The sequence below is a fragment of the Camelina sativa genome, chromosome 12, assembly GCF_030686135.1.
Source record: "Camelina sativa cultivar CO46 ecotype springtype chromosome 12, ASM3068613v1".
NCBI lineage: Eukaryota > Viridiplantae > Streptophyta > Magnoliopsida > Brassicales > Brassicaceae > Camelina > Camelina sativa.
Window position 1 is genome coordinate 18,232,888 of NC_141891.1, and position 17,128 is coordinate 18,250,015.

Genomic DNA, 17,128 nt, shown 5'->3' on the forward strand with positions numbered 1-17,128 from the left:
TATTGGTCCACTTGGCAATGCAATTTTAACAAAAAAAAATTATATTAAAACACAAATTTAAAACAATTAATTTTCACATTTAACTCACATAATATAAAACTGAAATCTTTATAGCTTCTCCCTATAAATTATGCATTAACTTTATTTCTCCACTAAGTTGTATTAATCAATTGTATTAAAACAAAACAATAAATTAGAATTGTAACTCTCATTTTTCTAAATATAATTTTTCATCATTTCTCTTCCTATAAATACTCATTATCTTATTCTCTTAGTCTATCACTCATTCATTCTCTCATCTTCTTCCACTACTCTCAAATCTCTTTTTTGTTTTGTTTTGTTTTGTTTTGTATTTTTTTTTGTTATTGTTGTTGTATGGGTTATAAAAAATCAAATCAAATATCATTGTAAAAGCTTAGTTTTAGAGTTTGTATGATATGTATATCTTATATATTTATTTTAATCTTTTAAAATGTTTATCTCCATTTTCTATTTTATATTAACATCTTATAAGTCATTATTTTCATACTTCAATATTCACCACACAATAAGATCATAAAGTTGAAATGATCCATATGTAATTATCTATTATGTCTCTGGTTATCTCACACATTCATGTATCATTTTAAATAATTTATAAAGATCAATACAATATTTAAATATCAATATAATTATCCATTTATCCATTTATAAAGACTATTTTGTTTTGTGATCCAATTGTTAAATCTGCAGATATCAATATAATATATATATTTTTTTTATGATTTGAGGTTTTTGAAAACAAAAAGAACATAATTAAACAATTGGTTTTTTTGTGTCTTTAATCAAAATTAAAAATGATCCAAAAAACAAAACATATTCAACTAGAACTTAAATATAAAAATAAAATATAATTTTAAAAATATCATTTCACTAAATTCTCTAAAGATGAAACCATTAGTATGAAATCTAGCACTATAAATTAAATTGATGAGAAAAAACCAAAAAAAAATATAAGTTATCCTTGGGATTTTAAAATTTATTGAGATTGAAGAATTCATATAATTTTATAAGAAAACTAATTTAGTTTGTCACTTAAAAAGTAATATTTTTTATTTTGAAATATTATGTGTAAGTGTTGAGTTTATATCAACAAACAACCAAATCATGTGAATTTTGATTCAGCCACTTGGTATTCCTTTTATTTTAGGTTATAAAAAATTAAAATATTTATTTATAATTAAAGACATGTAACTCCATTTAACTCAAATGTAACTCCTATCCAATAATTGTACATTAATTCATTCCTCCTACTAACTTATTATCTTTCAAGAGAAATTATTTTTGGTTAAATTTTAATATTTTTTATTTATTTTGGTTGGCTAAACTTATATTCATATTTTGGTTGGCTAAATTAATATATTTCTCATGTAAAATTATTGTTTATAATATATTTCTCATTTCAAAGTTTAAAGCAATATCATATATATAAAAGTAGAGTTTTAGTCTCTCCTTATTGGTCCACTTGGCAATGCAATTTTAACAAAAAAAATTTATATTAAAACACAAATTTAAAAACACTTAATTTTCACATTTAACTCATATAATATAAAACTAAAATCTTTATAGCTTCTCCCTATAAATTATGCATTAACTTTATTTCTCCACTAAGTTGAATTAATCAATTGTATCAAAACAAAACAATAAATTAGAATTGTAACTCTCATTTTTCTAAATATAATTTTTCATCATTTCTCTTCCTATAAATACTCATTATCTTATTCTCTTAGGGGGGTGTATTCAACTTGACATTTTAAGTGATTTGTGTGAAACTTACAAATCCTATGTTATTCAATCATGTATTTAAAAAAGTCTATTAAAATCCACTGTTATTGAACTGATGATTTAAAAATCTACTTTAAAATCCAATGTTATTCAAAATAGTTTGTGGATTTGGATTTTAATGATTTTTGAGATTTTGGAGGATTTAGGTGGGATTTGTTTAGTTAAAAATAGAGAAATCCAAATCTCATGGTTTTATGTGGGATTTGAAAGAATTTTACAATAAATCATACCAACTTCCCTAAAATCTTTCAAAATTCCAAATTTTCTAAATCCCATCAAATCTTCCAAAATCATGGTTTCAATACACCCCCCTTAGTCTATCACTCTTTCATTCTCTCATCTTCTTCCACTACTCTTAAATCTCTTTTTTGTTTTATTTTGTTTTGTTATTGTTATTGTATGGGTTATAAAAAATCAAATCAAATATCATTGTAAAAGCTTAGTTTTAGAGTTTGTATGATATGTATATCTTATATATTTATTTTAATCTTTTAAAATGTTTATCTCCATTTTCTATTTTATATTAACATCTTATAAGTCATTATTTTCATACTTCCTTAGAATATTCACCACACAATAAGATCATAAAGTTGAAATGATCCATATGTAATTATCTATTATGTCTCTGGTTATCTCACATATTCATGTATCATTTTTAATAATGTATAGAGTTTCAGTCTCTCCTTATTGGTCCACTTGGCAATGCAATTTTAACAAAAAAAAATTATATTAAAACACAAATTTAAAAACAATTAATTTCACATTTAACTCACATAATATAAAACTGAAATCTTTATAGCTTCTCCCTATAAAGTAAAATACTTAGGTTCACCCCTAGGGGTGAACTTTTCCATTCACCCCCTCTTCTCTCAGCCAATCAGAATCTTCCATCTAATATTTTATTTAAAAAATAAATCAAAACTAAATTAAAAAGCAAACTAAATAAGGAAACAAATTCTGCATACTTTTAATTAAGGAAAGATAAATATTGGCTTGGTTTAGATTTTTAAAATTAGAATAAAATTATTTATTGGTTTGGGTTTACAAATGAAGTGGTTAGAGTTTAGATTTTACAATTCAAACGTAATTATATGTCGGTTTGGATTTACAAATGAGCTGGTTAGGGTTTAGATTTTACAATTGTAACGAAATTATATGTCGGTTTGGGTTCACAAATGAGATGGTTAGGGTTTAGATTTTACAAGTAGAACAAAATTATATGTCGGTTTGGGTTCACAAATGAGATGTTAGGGTTTAGATTTCACAATTCAAACGAACTTATATGTCGGTTTGGGTTCACAAATGAGATGGTTAGGGTTTAGATTTTACAAGTAGAACAAAATTATATGTCGGTTTGGGTTCACAAATGAGATGTTAGGGTTTAGATTTCACAATTCAAACGAAATTATATGTCGGTTTGGGTTCACAAATGAGATGGTTAGAGTTTAGATTTTACAAGTAGAACGAAATTATATATCGGTTTGGGTTCACAAATGAGATGGTTAGGATTTAGATTTTATATATGTCGGTTTGGGTTTATTAAAGAGCGGTTTAAGATTTTTAATTTTATAATAATATATACAGATTTTATTTTCTTATTTTATAAGGGGGTGAGTGGAGAGGTTCACCCCTAGGGGTGAACCCAAGTATTGTTCCCCTATAAATTATGTATTAACTTTATTTCTCCACTAAGTTGAATTAATCTTTTTTTTTTTTGTCAACAAAAGATTAGCTCAGATGAGCCAATGCGGAGGGAAATTGTTTACATACAGAACATTATGCGGAGATGTGCGCGCACAGCGTGCCAAGAGATCCGCTTTTACATTTGCAGTCCTAGGAATAAAAGATAAGGAAAAAGAAGAAAATTCCTCCCTGTCCATCGTGATGTCCTCAAGATAAGTGGAGAACGCCGGCCAGTCTTTTGGTGAAGACACCATCTTCACCAAGTCAGCGCAGTCTGAGTAAAACGCCACGTCATGGTAATCATGTCCGATCATGCAGCGCATTGCCCAAATGAAAGCCTCGACTTCAGCGTGTAGGGGGGAGAGACTCCTTCGAAAGTTAGTAGCTCCCATACTTGGCATCGGATCCTGCGGCTTGGTACAAACCCAGCCAGCTCCTGCAAAACGGTCACCTGACTTCCAAGAGCCATCGACAAAACAACGAACGCCTGTAAAAACCATTGGAAGAGAAAAGGGTGTCCTCCGAAAACTAGGCTCAACAACCAATGGCTGGCCAATCGAATCCGCATCATCACCCTCCTCCTGAGCCTGCTGCCAGGATAAAGCCTCTCCTTCAGCTATCCGAATCACCTCCTCCGGTCTTTCCGTAATATTTTCAAAAACCTTTGCATTACGCGCTTTCCATAAATACCAAAGAATCCACGGGTAGGCAGACACATGGGATCCCTGGCTTTTAGGGTCCAAGAAATGATCCATATTAGCGTAAACAGAGCCCACCGGAAAACAATGTGAGCCTACCGGTATCTGAGATAGGGCCCACACCTGACGTGCTGGTGGACAAAGAAACAGAACATGATTGACGGTTTCCTCCTCCGCACCACACCGGGAGCAGCCCAAATCACACGCGATACCCCGCCGCCAATAAATCAATTAATCAATTGTATTAAAACAAAACAATAAATTAGAATTGTAACTCTCATTTTTCTAAATGTAATTTTTCATCATTTCTCTTCCTATAAATACTCATTATCTTATTCTCTTAGTCTATCACTCTTTCATTCTCTCATCTTCTTCCACTACTCTCAAATCTCTTTTTTGTTTTGTTTTGTTTTGTATTTTTTTTGTTATTGTTGTTGTATGGGTTATAAAAAATCAAATCAAATATCATTGTAAAAGCTTAGTTTTAGAGTTTGTATGATATGTATTTCTTATATATTTATTTTAATCTTTAAAAATGTTTATCACCATTTTCTATTTTATATTAACACTTATAAGTCATTATTTTCATACTTCCTTACAATATTCACCACACAATAAGATCATAAAGTTGAAATGATCCATATGTAATTATTTATTATGTCCCTGGTTATCTCACATATTCATGTATCATTTTTAATAATTTATAAAGATCAATATAATATTTAAAGATCAATATAATTATCCATTTATCCATTTATAAAGACTATTTTGTTTTGTGATCCAATTGATAAATTTGCAGAGATTAATATATATATATATATATTTTTATGATTTGAGGTTTTTGAAAACAAAAAGAACATAATTAAACAATTAGTTTTTTGTGTCTTTAATCAAAATAAAAAATGATCCAAAAAACAAATCATATTCAACTGGAACTTAAATATAAAAATAAAATATAATTTTAAAAATATCATTTCACTAAATTCTCTAAAGATGAAACCATTAGTATGAAATCTAGCACTATAAAATTAAATTGATGAATAAAAACCAAAAAAAATATAAGTTATCCTTGGGATTTTTAAAATTATTGAGATTGAAGAATTCATATAACTTTATAAGAAAATTAATTTAGTTTGTCACTTAAAAAGTAATATTTTTATTTTGAATTATTATGTGTAAGTGTTGAGTTTATATCAACAAACAACCAAATCATGTGAATTTTGATTCAGCCACTTGGTATAACTTTTATTTTAGGTTATAAAAAATTAAAATATTTATTTATAATTAAAGACATGTAACTCCATTTAACTCAAATGTAACTCCTATCCAATAATTGTACATTAATTCATTCCTCCTACTAACTTATTATCTTTCAAGAGAAATTATTTTTGGTTAAATTTTAATATTTTTTAATTATTTTGGTTGGCTAAACTTATATTCATATTTTGGTTGGCTAAATTAATATATTTCTCACGTAAAATTATTGTTTATAATATATTTCTCATTTCAAAGTTTAAAGCAATATATCATATATATAAAAGTAAGGCTTTGGTCTCTCCTTATGGTTGATTTTTATTTAATGTTTTCTATTTTTTTTTTTTTGCTTTCTAATTGCTTTAAACAATATTTAAGACCCAATAAACCCAAAACATTTAACTCACACATTAAAATAAAATTATAACTGAAAATAAAATAAATTATGCATTAATCACTTTAAAGGCATAAGAGGTCAAAAATAACTTCTATCCAATAATTCCACACATTCCTCCCACAAATAATATATATATATATATATATATGTTCAATATTATATTTAAATATCAAAGAATTTTTTAGTTAGCTAAACTTATAGTCACATATATACAATATATATACATAAGAATCTATATTACTTATTAACACCATAATTCGACCCATTATTTGCTTAACTCAAAATTGGTTTCAAAGCCAACTAAAGAAAAACATAAACGATCTTATTGATATTAGACCAAAACATGGACATACAAACATAATCACTTACACGGAAAATAATTACTTTTAAAAAATAACTTATTATTGCAACATCAACATATGAAGGGTTTACATAAGCAGTTAATCAGAAATCTAAAATACAATAAATGTATTTGGAACAATATCAGTCAATGATAAGATTGGATCTTCAAAAGCAAGAAACAACATCCTCATAATTCATAAAAAATAAACGCAACAATTGTACACATATAAACGAAATGATATAAACATATAGTGTATTAATACAAGTGACTGCGAAGCCCATTTATGCCTAATTAAAACGAAATAATACAAAAGAGAAAAAGAAATAGACCAAAAAAACAAGAAAGTGCCAACTACACCACAACCCACGCGTTGCGTGGGGAAGCACCTAGTGATTTTAAAAGGTAATATTTTTCTAATTTACTGTCGAGATGTCAAGAAGAATAGCAAAACTAAAAGAAAAATATAATCTAGTTGAATATATAGAGGATTCAATACTTTCTCCGCTTCAATGGATCAGTATTGTTTTACAACTTAAATTGTGTTTGATAAGAAATGTTGTTACATATTTTCATTGCAAATGTTTGTGAAATTTTTTTGGGAGATTTCCTACCATAACCTAGAATTTATTAGAAATCACCAAAGTAACCTATCAAGATTTCTAAAAAATTTCAGCACACATTTTTACGATATTACCATTCTACATATTATTCATTTTCTTTCTTAACTACATAACTAATAAATATTTTAAAAATCATTCTTTAAAATATTAAATATTCATAATTATTATTTAATGAAATTTAGAAAATGAAATATTAAATTAAACTATTTTTAAAAAACTTTAAATGAAAATCCTTTAATAAACAAATTAAATGGAAAAGAAAATTATTAAAAAGAAAAAGAATAGTTTAAAATTTGAAAAATTAATAGTCACACATATTCAACCCATCGACAATGGCTATATCCACTTTAACTTCAAAAATATTAAGTATATTTAGTCTCGAACATTTTGCAGACTAACCAAATATCTGCGTATGTTCGGCAGACTTCTAAAATAAAATCATCAAACTTACATTTGGTCTGCTGAAATAGATAGACATGCATAAAGTCTGCGTAATTTTAACAGATTTCTTAGGTTCTTCCAGCAGACTTATAATTAGTCTACGAATATTTGGCAGACTAACAAAAAATCTGCATATTTTCGACAGACTTCTAAAATTTAAGCATCAGACTTACATTTTGTCTACTGAAATTGATAAACATGCATAAAGCCTGCGTAATTTTAACAGATTTCTTAAGTTTTTCCTGCAGACTTATAATTAATCTGCGAATATTTGGCAGACTAACAAAAAATCTGCATATTTTCGGTGGACTTTTAAAATTTAAGCATCAGACTTACATTTAGTCTTCTGAAATTGATAGACATGCATAAAGTCTGCGTAATTTTAACAGATTTCTTAGGTTCTTCCACAAGACTTATAATTAGTCTGCGAATATTTGGCAGACTAACAAAAAATCTGCAGATTTTTGGCAGACTTTTTAAATTTAAGCATCAGACTTACATTTAGTTTGCTGAAATTGATAGACATGCATAAAGTTTGCGTAATTTTAACAGATTTCTTAGGTTCTTCCACCAGACTGATAACTAGTCTGCGAATATTTGGCAGACTCACCAAAAATCTGCATATTTTCGGTAGACTTCTAAAATTTAAGCATCAGACTTATATTTAGTTTGCTGAAATTGATAAACATGCATAAAATCTGTATATTTTTAACAGATTTCTTAGATTCTTCCACTAGATTTTTATTTAGTCTACAAACACTCGGAATAATGATAAAAAATTATTCATATTTTTGGCAGACTTCTTAAATTAAATCATGAGACTTACATTTGGTCTGCTGAAAGTGATAGAGCTGAAAAAAATCTGCAGATTTTTTTTTTTGTTTTTCCAGCAGACTTATATTTAGTCTACTAACATTTGGGTTTATATTTAGTCTACTAACATTTGGCTCATTTTTGGTAGACCTATAAATTTGTTTTTGACTTGTAAATTATATTTGACAGATATATAAAGTAAATTCAGAAGATTTGGCAAACTTCTAAATAATTTTGACGAGTTGGTTTGCCAGTCTTTTTCAACGATCACCGACTCTATTGAACAATCTTTTACCGAAAAATTCTTACGCCGATTAGCCTTTTGATCCGTTAGATTATGTTGGAACTAAGTCGAAAGATAAATGCGAATAAGTAATAATTGTTTTGGCTTTAAGAATCAGAAGAAAATAAAATAAAAAAGATAATTAAAAAGAAAATTAAACAAAGGATAAGGATCTTAGATGGAGAAATAAAAATAAGCTTTCTTCTTGTAAAGTTATGGGAGAGAAGATCAGTACGAGTTTGTATATATACATTAAAAATCAATAACATAATAACAATTTGTTTATAGTTTTGGGATTTTTTTAAAATTAATTTGATTGTAATTTTAAAATAATTTAAAGAGAAATTAATACCAACTTTTTATTTTCTTAAAACCAAATTTTTATTAAGAGTAAATTTGGAATTAAAAAAAATCTGGACACAAAATGTGAGTTATCTAGGGAATAAAAAATTAATTGGGTTATAATAGTTATTGAGGTTATCCTGGATAAATTTCTCAAGTGTTTTTTTTTTTTTGTTTTTTTACAGTATTGGTCATCAATTACATCATCATGCTCGTTATTTGATCTTTATCTTATAATGATGGTATTCAAGTACCTGCAATTTACACGATTATGATGAATAGTTCCTACGACAAATAATTTTATGATGCAGCTTTCTCCGTAACATGGTTTAAGAGTGATTAGGAAGACTTGTTTTTATCCATGGTTTAAGATCGTTTAGCACTTGTGGCATGAGTGATTAGGAATTAAAACTTAATCATATCACATGTTTGATTTATCACGAGATTAGTTAAAAAAAAACAAAAAAACAGTAGTAAACCAGCTTACATCTCAAAGTAAAGAACTAGGAAGGTAATGGGGTTAGGGTTCGAGGAACAGGAGTGCACTTAAGAGGTTGAGCCATGGTCAACACCATTGTTCCAGCAGCCTCATTCATGTTGACTTTCTCTCCTTCTATTTTCCAATCAAAGCGTTGCACCATAACTCCAATCGCGGTTCCTACAGAGACATAAGCTAGATTTGTTCCAGGACAACTTCTCCTTCCACTGGCAAAAGGAATGTATTTTAGGAATTTATCTCTCTTCTCGTCCTCTTGCCCTGATCTTGAAAAACCTAAAAATCTCTCTGGTTTAAACTCCTCAGGATCTTCCCAAAAATCAGGATCTCTCATTATAGCATAGGAATTAACAATAACTATTGTCTTTTCTGGTATGTGAAACCCTTTAATTTCACACGTTTCTTGGAGTGTCCTTGGCACGAGAGGCCCAGGTGGATGCAATCTTAGCCCTTCTTTGATTATAGCTTGCAAGTAAGGAAGGTTTGGTAGATCAGTTTCTTGAACCAACCTTGTTTTCCCTACAACAAAATCGAGTTCTTCTCTTAGTCTCTCAAGAATCTTGGGATGGTTAATGAGCTCAGCCATGATCCACTGTATAGTGGTCGATGAGGTGTCAGTACCTGCAATGAAAAGATCCTATAGTAACAAACATTTGTTAGTCAATAAAACCAATGGTATTTGGCTTACAAAACAACCCACCTAAAGAGAAGAACATTTACCACAAACAAGGACTTAATATGGTTTCTTGTGATCTTATACTCTGCGTTCTCGTCTCTATAAGCTTCCAACAACACATCCATCATGTCAGTACCTTGATGGTGCTCCTCCAATTTCTCTTCGTGTTCCACAAGAATCTTCTCCAGCAGCTCGTCAAACTTGTGGGAAACACTCATAATCTCCTTTTTGAACAGTGAGATCCCAAGCTTCCTAAGCGGTTTTGCAAATATGGTGGCCAAGAAAATTTTCTTTGTCAAGGCCATCGACTCGGTGACCAAGCCTCTGACTCTCTCCGCCTCACCATTCTCCTCAGAACAACTCCTTCCCATGATCATCTTGCAGATGGTGTTGTTATTGAACTTCGCTGCTTCCTCACCGATCTCAACAGTCTCATTCTTCACTGCCTTGTCAACCAGAACTTTGTAAAAGCGATCAAGCTCATCTTCACGGAACCTTCGCGAACGTTCGAGTGCCTGCGGTCCAAGAATTTTTGTAACCATCAGCTTCCTCATGAATTTCCAGTAATCTCCATAGGGAGCGCTGATGAAGCTATACGATCCCAGTAAGAGAGACTCTTCAATCGGAGGGGAACTCCGAAAGGAAACATTCACGTCTTGGTCCCTGAAGATATCGTAGGCCACTGAGGCCGAGGAGGCTAGGACTATGGGGACGTGAAAGATGTGGAGATGGAGAAGAGGTCCGTACTTGGATGAGAGTCTCTGAAAAGACTTGTGGGTTAAAGTGGACATGAGAATGAGGTGAAGATGACCGATGATCGGAAGAGAAGGAGGGCTCGGAGGAAGACCACGGCCATCTCGTGAGTTCTTTGGTTTCATGAAGAAGAGAGAGTAACAAAGAAGTGAGAAGAGACATAAGAAGATGAAGATGAAGCTTGTTTGAAGGTCAAGTGTGATTAGTGCTGCCATGGTTGCTCAAAGTGCAGAGACAAATGAAGCAGACTAATCTTTTTGTCAAGAATCAATGTATTATCGTGCTCTGTTTTAGTAGCAAATATGATATGCTTTCTCTTTGAAAGAACGTGAAAAAAAATTACAAGTTGTAGTCGTTTTTTTTTTTTATTAGATAAAAGTCTTCTCTTTTGATTAATATTATTCATCGCCCAAGGTGACAACTAGAATACTTCTATCAATATTGTCAGATTCTTCTAATATAGATTAAGCGCATGTGAAGTACTTAGATATTAGGGTAATGATCGCTTTAAACGTAAGGATTCGGATTAAGGTATTTGTAGAGCTGGAACTCTTCAGTATATATGCCTTTTCTTTTATGGATTTCAGTTTAAAAATACTTAGCAATGAGTTAGTTATTTTAAAGAAAATTGGAGAATTTTGTTATTAGAATAATTTTTGATACTTGATTATCGATAAACAAATAATAACTTGCTGTGAAGTACGTCTTCGTTTTCTTATAATTCATTCTTGCATTATGACTTTTGCCCATTCTTCATGTAGCATGTAGAAATCAGCAAATTCAATCTTACCTCCTTTATGTTATCATATCCAAAAGAGACGATTAGAATTAGGTTTACTGTATTAATAATTGCTTCCGATCATATATGATTTGAGTATTCAACAATGGTTTAGATAAGTTATCAAAGGTAATGATGACACTTACGTCTTTCTGCAAAACGCATAAGATTATTCGAGAAAGGTTCCTAGGAAGATTCAGTCAGATTCTTTAAAGGCAAAACACAATCTAGATCCGATGGAAGTTTCCGTCGGTTTTTGGTCAGTAATGGGTGTTTCTGACGGTTTTCTGACAGATATGCCTGTCAGTTCTAAGCTATTTTCTTGTAGTGTTAGGGAGAAGTTAAAGATCAGTAAACCATTTTTACGAACGTCAATGCCTCGGTTGGCTAAGTCATAACGTTTGAACATGCTTCTTTTTTTTTTTTTTTTTTCTTTTTTTTTTTTGAGAATTTTTTTTGAACATGCTTCTTGTAGGTAACTTTCACGTTTTCATGTAAGATGAATTTGTTTCGTCGTTTAATTATGATGTAATTTCTACTTGATGGATATAATCAAAACGAATATGAATCAGTTTATGATATCCGTTACAATGACTTAGAATTGTCAAGAAATTAAGCCGACACAATATGTGAAAATATTATACTTTTTAGATACCACGCATGTTATACAAAGTGTTAAGCGTACAATATTTATTCAATGGAAACATATGATATGCTCAAATTAAACCCTAGAGCTATTCTCTCAAATAAAAATATCATTGCAGTATTTAGGGGTCAAATTCCACAAGAACTCAAGACTACACAATAAATTATAGAGTTTTATAATTATGTTAAACAAATTAAATTAAAAATTGAATTAGCAATGCTAAGTAATAAATAAAAACTTTTGTAAATTCAGGGGATCAAAAAGCTAGGTCTATGGAATTTCTCAGGAAATTACAAATTATTAAATCAAGAAATTAATAAGATTCAAACAATTAAGAACAGATCTAGAATTCTAAACACTTTTGTAAATTAAATCAGTTCTCACTGCAAATAATATTTAAATTTAAAACCAGAAAATCCAAATCTCTTTGTAAAATTCTAGGTTAAAAATCGGCAATAAAATCAGGTTTAGATTGTTCACAAAATTATTAAATCAAATCTCTTTGCAAGAATAATTTTGCTCATCAAAAGGTATTATCAGGAAAATCAATTATATTCTCATATCAATTTATTTTCCTAAAGTATTAATTCCAGGTGATCAATGAAGAATTAATATGAAGAACAACCTAAGATGAATATCTAGATAGATAAAGAATCTTAAATAAACAGATCTAATAATTCATAAAATCCCTGTGAAAAATCGTAAACCTAACAAGCAAATTACTCAGACAGATTCAATGAAGAACAAAACATAATTCTGAATAATAAGCAATAGAGATTAAAAAGAGTAAGTAGGAGTTCAAGAAATTCTTCTCTCAAAGCAGTTCAGATCTCTCTCCCAAAAGCTCTCAAAATCTCTCAGGGTTGCAGGAAAAATAAAACTTGATAGAATACAACTTCATGGTTTGGAAAACCTAAAAATACTATTTATAAGTCCTAAAACACGTCAGGGACTTGTGTTGCAATTTTGGAAGACTTTAGGGCAGAATTGTAAAACTTCAAATTTTGTGATTCTTCATCGTCTGAAGAGGGTGTCGATCGATGCTCATAATCTTGGTGTCCATCGATGCTCATGCTTTGATCTGATTCCAACTTCTCTTCCTTGATGAATTGCTCCAAAATATCTCTAATTACTCCATTTTGCTCCTTTCATGCCAAAATCCTAGAAAACCTGTAAAGACTCAAAAACATCCTAGAAAACAAATCAAAAGACTCTAAAAGACTCCTTATATCATGGTTAAAAACCACAAAAACCATGATATATCAACTCCCTCAGACTTAGCCTTTGATTGCCCTAAAGCAAAACAGAAACTTAGACCTGTGAAAGAGGTTTGAAAACAGGGAACTCACTCAATTGCAGATTATTCTTATTCACACTCTTCATTTACCTGACTCAAGAACTTACTTCTTATACTCAACCATGATAAGCATCAACATTCCTTACTCAAATCCCACAATCCTCTGGAATCTCTGAAATCTCCATTGTCATCTCATCTTTTATAAATTAAAGCAAGTACAGGTGAGTTCTTACCTTGGGTGTATTCATCAGTGGCATATGGATTCTCTTCAGGCCAAGACATTCTTCTTACATCTCCTTTCCTCTCCCTTTTCTCACTTCAATTTTTTTTTTCTTTTCTCTCTTTTCCTTTTTTTCAAAGGTGTAAGCGAATACCGGGGTCATCGGTAATTTACCTACTCCTCGATTACAAGCTTTGTGTGATCATTTGACTCAAGAGTAGAATAATAAGGTCACAGGTAATTTACCTACCTCTCTAAACTGATCAAAATCATCTCATCTTTTATTCTCTTTTTTTTTTAATCACTAAAGGGAAGAGAGAGGGGAGACATACTTTGAAAAATTGCACTGTCTTGTATGGCCTGAAGAAGAAGTCTAGTCCACTGATTTCCAACCCCAAAGTAAGAGATTAAGTCCGGTTAAAATCCTAATAAAAATTGAGACAACGTTAGCTCAATCATATATACATTGAATAAGGGCTTTCAGGATTGTTGACAAGGCTCATAGTCTTTCTAAGCTTCAGTTCAGAGATCAAGCATAAACAAATAATCATTAGAGTGTTAGCCAAATACGAGAAATCATTAATCAAGATCATAATTCCCAAAGATAAAAAGAAAATTTTTGAAAAATTTGACTCAAACTTTATGGTTTTGACTGACACAACTGAAACTCAAAAACAGAAAACATAGTTAGTAACTAACCTCCCCCAGACTTAAACAACACTGTCCCCAGTGTTATCAAGTAAGAGGAAAGCAAAAAGAAAAATAAATAAAAATCAAAATCAAAAGAAAAAGAAAAACCTACCAGTGGGTTGCCTCCCACTAAGCGCTTATTTTCAGTCATTAGCTTGACTGTGTTGGAGCTCAGGCATCCGGAGGATCAGAACATGGCATTGAAGTCCTCTTCATCCAAGGTGGTGTATAAGCTTTAGGTGCATGAGGTCTGCCAAGGATGTTAGGAACAGGACCAGGGCGGGATTTAGGTATGGGAGGGTATCTTTTCTGTCCTGCAAAATCATCAACAGAAGAAACAAGTGCTCTACGATAATCTCGTGGCTTGGTTAACTGTAAAACAGTTTTTATCTCTTTGAAATTTTTGTTGATGATAGGAGGAAGTTTAGGAGAAAGAGAAGCATACCTTGGCCTTACCTGAGGACTCTGGAGTGTGGATTGGTGACTCTTCTGTCTGGGAACAGCTTTCTGACTTGGAGCATCAGTCTTGGAGTTGTTCTGTCTTGGTCGTGGAGGGGTGTCGATCGACACTGCTTCTGATGCTCGTGAATTTGCTTCTCTGCAGCTTATCTGAGCAATCTTCTCAACAGAAAACGTTTGTCCATCAATGGTAGGAGCTCTCCTCAGTTTATCCATCTCAAAACTCATACTCAAACCATCCACATTCAGTGTTATGTGTCCTTTCTGCACATCTATGATTGCACCAGCTGTAGCCAAGAAAGATCTTCCTAAGATGAGAGGATCATTAGGCTCTTGATCATACTTCAGCACCACAAAGTCAGTGGGAATCATGAATTTGCCAACCTTAACTGGAATATCCTCTAAAACACCTTCAGGAATTCTTCGGGATCGATCAGCCAAGATAAGAGAAATCTGAGTTGGCTTGAATTCTGTCATCCCAAGTCTCACAGCAATAGAATGTGGCATCAAGTTGATGCTAGAGCCAAGGTCACAAAGTGAGTTAGAAAACCTTCTTGTGGAGATAGAGCAATCAAGTACAAAACTTCCAGGATCTGGTAACTTCTCTACAGTCCTACATTGAATGATTGCACTCACTTCCTTTGAGACAACCACCTCCTGCTTCTTCTCTTTCTTCCTCTGTGGAGGCTGGATTAACAGAATTGCACTGACATCTTTAGTAAGCAGTGCTCCTTCCTCAGGGCTCAAACCATTTGATACCATTCTCTTGACATAGCGCCTAAGTGGTGGTGAAAGCTTCACTGAATCAATCAATGGCATCTCAATCATCACCTTGTCCATCATTGCCTTGCATCTAGCTTTCTCCATCTCCTGCTTAGACTTTCTTAGCTTGGGAAAAGGAACCTTAGGCTTGTAGACCCTTTCAGCAGCTGGAACCTGAGATTTTGCAGTTTCTGGGTTCGTCTGAGAGGAGTGTCGACCGACACCCAGGTGGTGTCGATCGACACCATCATCTGAACCCGAGAATTTGGTCGATTTCTCTTCTTGTTCTGCAGAAGCAATTTCAACAGCATCTTCATCCCTCACAGATATGGCATTACAAGCATGCTTGGGGTTTGACTCAGTTCTTCCAGGAAGAAAACCCTCTTGCCGTTTGATAGACCCAGCAGTCTGAATAACCTGATTATCCAACTTCTTGACATGAATGTTCAATGCTTCAATCTTTCCATTCAGCTCAGTGTAGACATTGTCAATCTTCCCATTGAATGTCACTGTCAATTGCTCATGTCCTTGCAAAAGCTGCTCAAGCATGGCTTCCATTCTACTCTCTGAAGAATTCTTAGGAGGTGGAGACTGATAGGATGGGTTCCCATAGGTCCTTGTATAGCCATTGTTCTGTTGCTGCTTCTTGTCACCATTGTAAGGCATGTTGCCTTTCTGATTACCGAATCTTTGTCCCTGATACCCAGCTCCATAAACATAGTTGACATTCTCTTGCTCTGGCTCAAATGTCTCAACTTCAGCAGCAAATTGGACTGACTTCAGTGCTTGAAGATTATGCACTGAATCAAGCTTGGCATTAACAGAAGCAAGCTGATTTGCATCAAAATCTCCATGCAGTCTCTTTCTTTCAGCATTAGCTCTTTTAGTGCTATTGCTAGAAGCCAAATTCTCAATCAAAACTTCAGCATCTTCTGGAAATCTTGTCTTGAAGTTCCCATGACTTTCAGCATCCAAAGCTAACTGATACTTCCAGTCACACCCTCTAAAGAAGATACTCAACAGTTGTACCCTTGAAAAACCATGGTGTGGACAGTCCCTCTGATAAGCTTTGAATCTCACCCAAGCTACCTTGAAAGCTTCATCATGCCTTTGCTTGAATGAAGAGATCTTGACTCTCAGCTCATCTGACATTGCATCATCATAGAAATGGTTGAGGAAAGCCACCTTGATATCATGCCAGTTTGTCAAAGATCCAGCTGACAACTGCTTCAACCACTGAGATGCCTCTCCTGCAAGTGAATATGGGAAGAGCTTGCAGAATATGAAGTCCTCAGTCACTCCATTAGCCTTGATACTGGTCACAAGATCCTTAAAATGCTCAATATGGTCCAGAGGCTTCTCATGGGGCAGGTTTGAGAAAGGTCTCTGCCCAACTAGCTGAAAGTAAGCAGGCTTCAGCTCAAAATCATTCCTCTGGAATGGTGGAGGAACAATAGCAGACCGGTTCTCATACATAAGATCAGCCCGGTTATAGTCAGCAATGGTCCGGATGAGGTGCCGGTTTTGATCCTGTCTTCGAACTGGGTTCTGTACGTGGTTGGCAGCTCCATGTCCGTCTGCAGGAAGGGGGTGTCGATCGATACCCTGTTGGTGTCGATCGACACCATCGACACCATCAGCTGGTTCGTCGAC

The 17,128-nt window shown here is 32.4% G+C and overlaps 2 protein-coding genes and 1 non-coding gene across 3 annotated transcripts; 1 reads left to right on the forward strand and 2 right to left on the reverse strand.

The window, feature by feature from the left end:
• Positions 1-3,557: 3,557 nt before the first annotated feature.
• Positions 3,558-4,262, reverse strand: LOC147930688 (uncharacterized). The gene has a single exon (XM_087476986.1). The coding sequence runs from the start codon at positions 4,260-4,262 to the stop codon at positions 3,558-3,560; it is 705 nt and encodes a 234-aa protein (XP_087333112.1).
• A 4,848-nt stretch (positions 4,263-9,110) lies between these two features.
• On the reverse strand, positions 9,111-10,885 carry LOC104733631 (cytochrome P450 705A5-like). Its single transcript, XM_010453201.3, has 2 exons — positions 9,915-10,885; positions 9,111-9,831 (listed from the first exon to the last, which is right to left on the reverse strand). Exons 1-2 carry the CDS (start codon positions 10,836-10,838, stop codon positions 9,202-9,204), a joined length of 1,554 nt encoding a protein of 517 aa, XP_010451503.2. The 5' UTR covers positions 10,839-10,885; the 3' UTR covers positions 9,111-9,201.
• Positions 10,886-16,511: 5,626 nt separating this feature from the next.
• Positions 16,512-16,618, forward strand: LOC147930689 (small nucleolar RNA R71). Its single transcript, XR_015576894.1, has one exon. It is a non-coding gene; the product is annotated as a small nucleolar RNA R71 (small nucleolar RNA).
• The last annotated feature ends 510 nt before the right edge of the window (positions 16,619-17,128 follow it).

Coding starts and splice junctions, on each gene's coding strand:
- LOC147930688 (XM_087476986.1), bottom strand. CDS start 4,262: ATGGATCATTTCTTGGACCCTAAAAGCCAGGGATCCCATGTGTCTGCC.
- LOC104733631 (XM_010453201.3), bottom strand. CDS start 10,838: ATGGCAGCACTAATCACACTTGACCTTCAAACAAGCTTCATCTTCATC. Junction 9,832..9,914: donor ATATTAAGTCCTTGTTTGTG/GTAAATGTTCTT, acceptor TTGTTACTATAG/GATCTTTTCATTGCAGGTAC.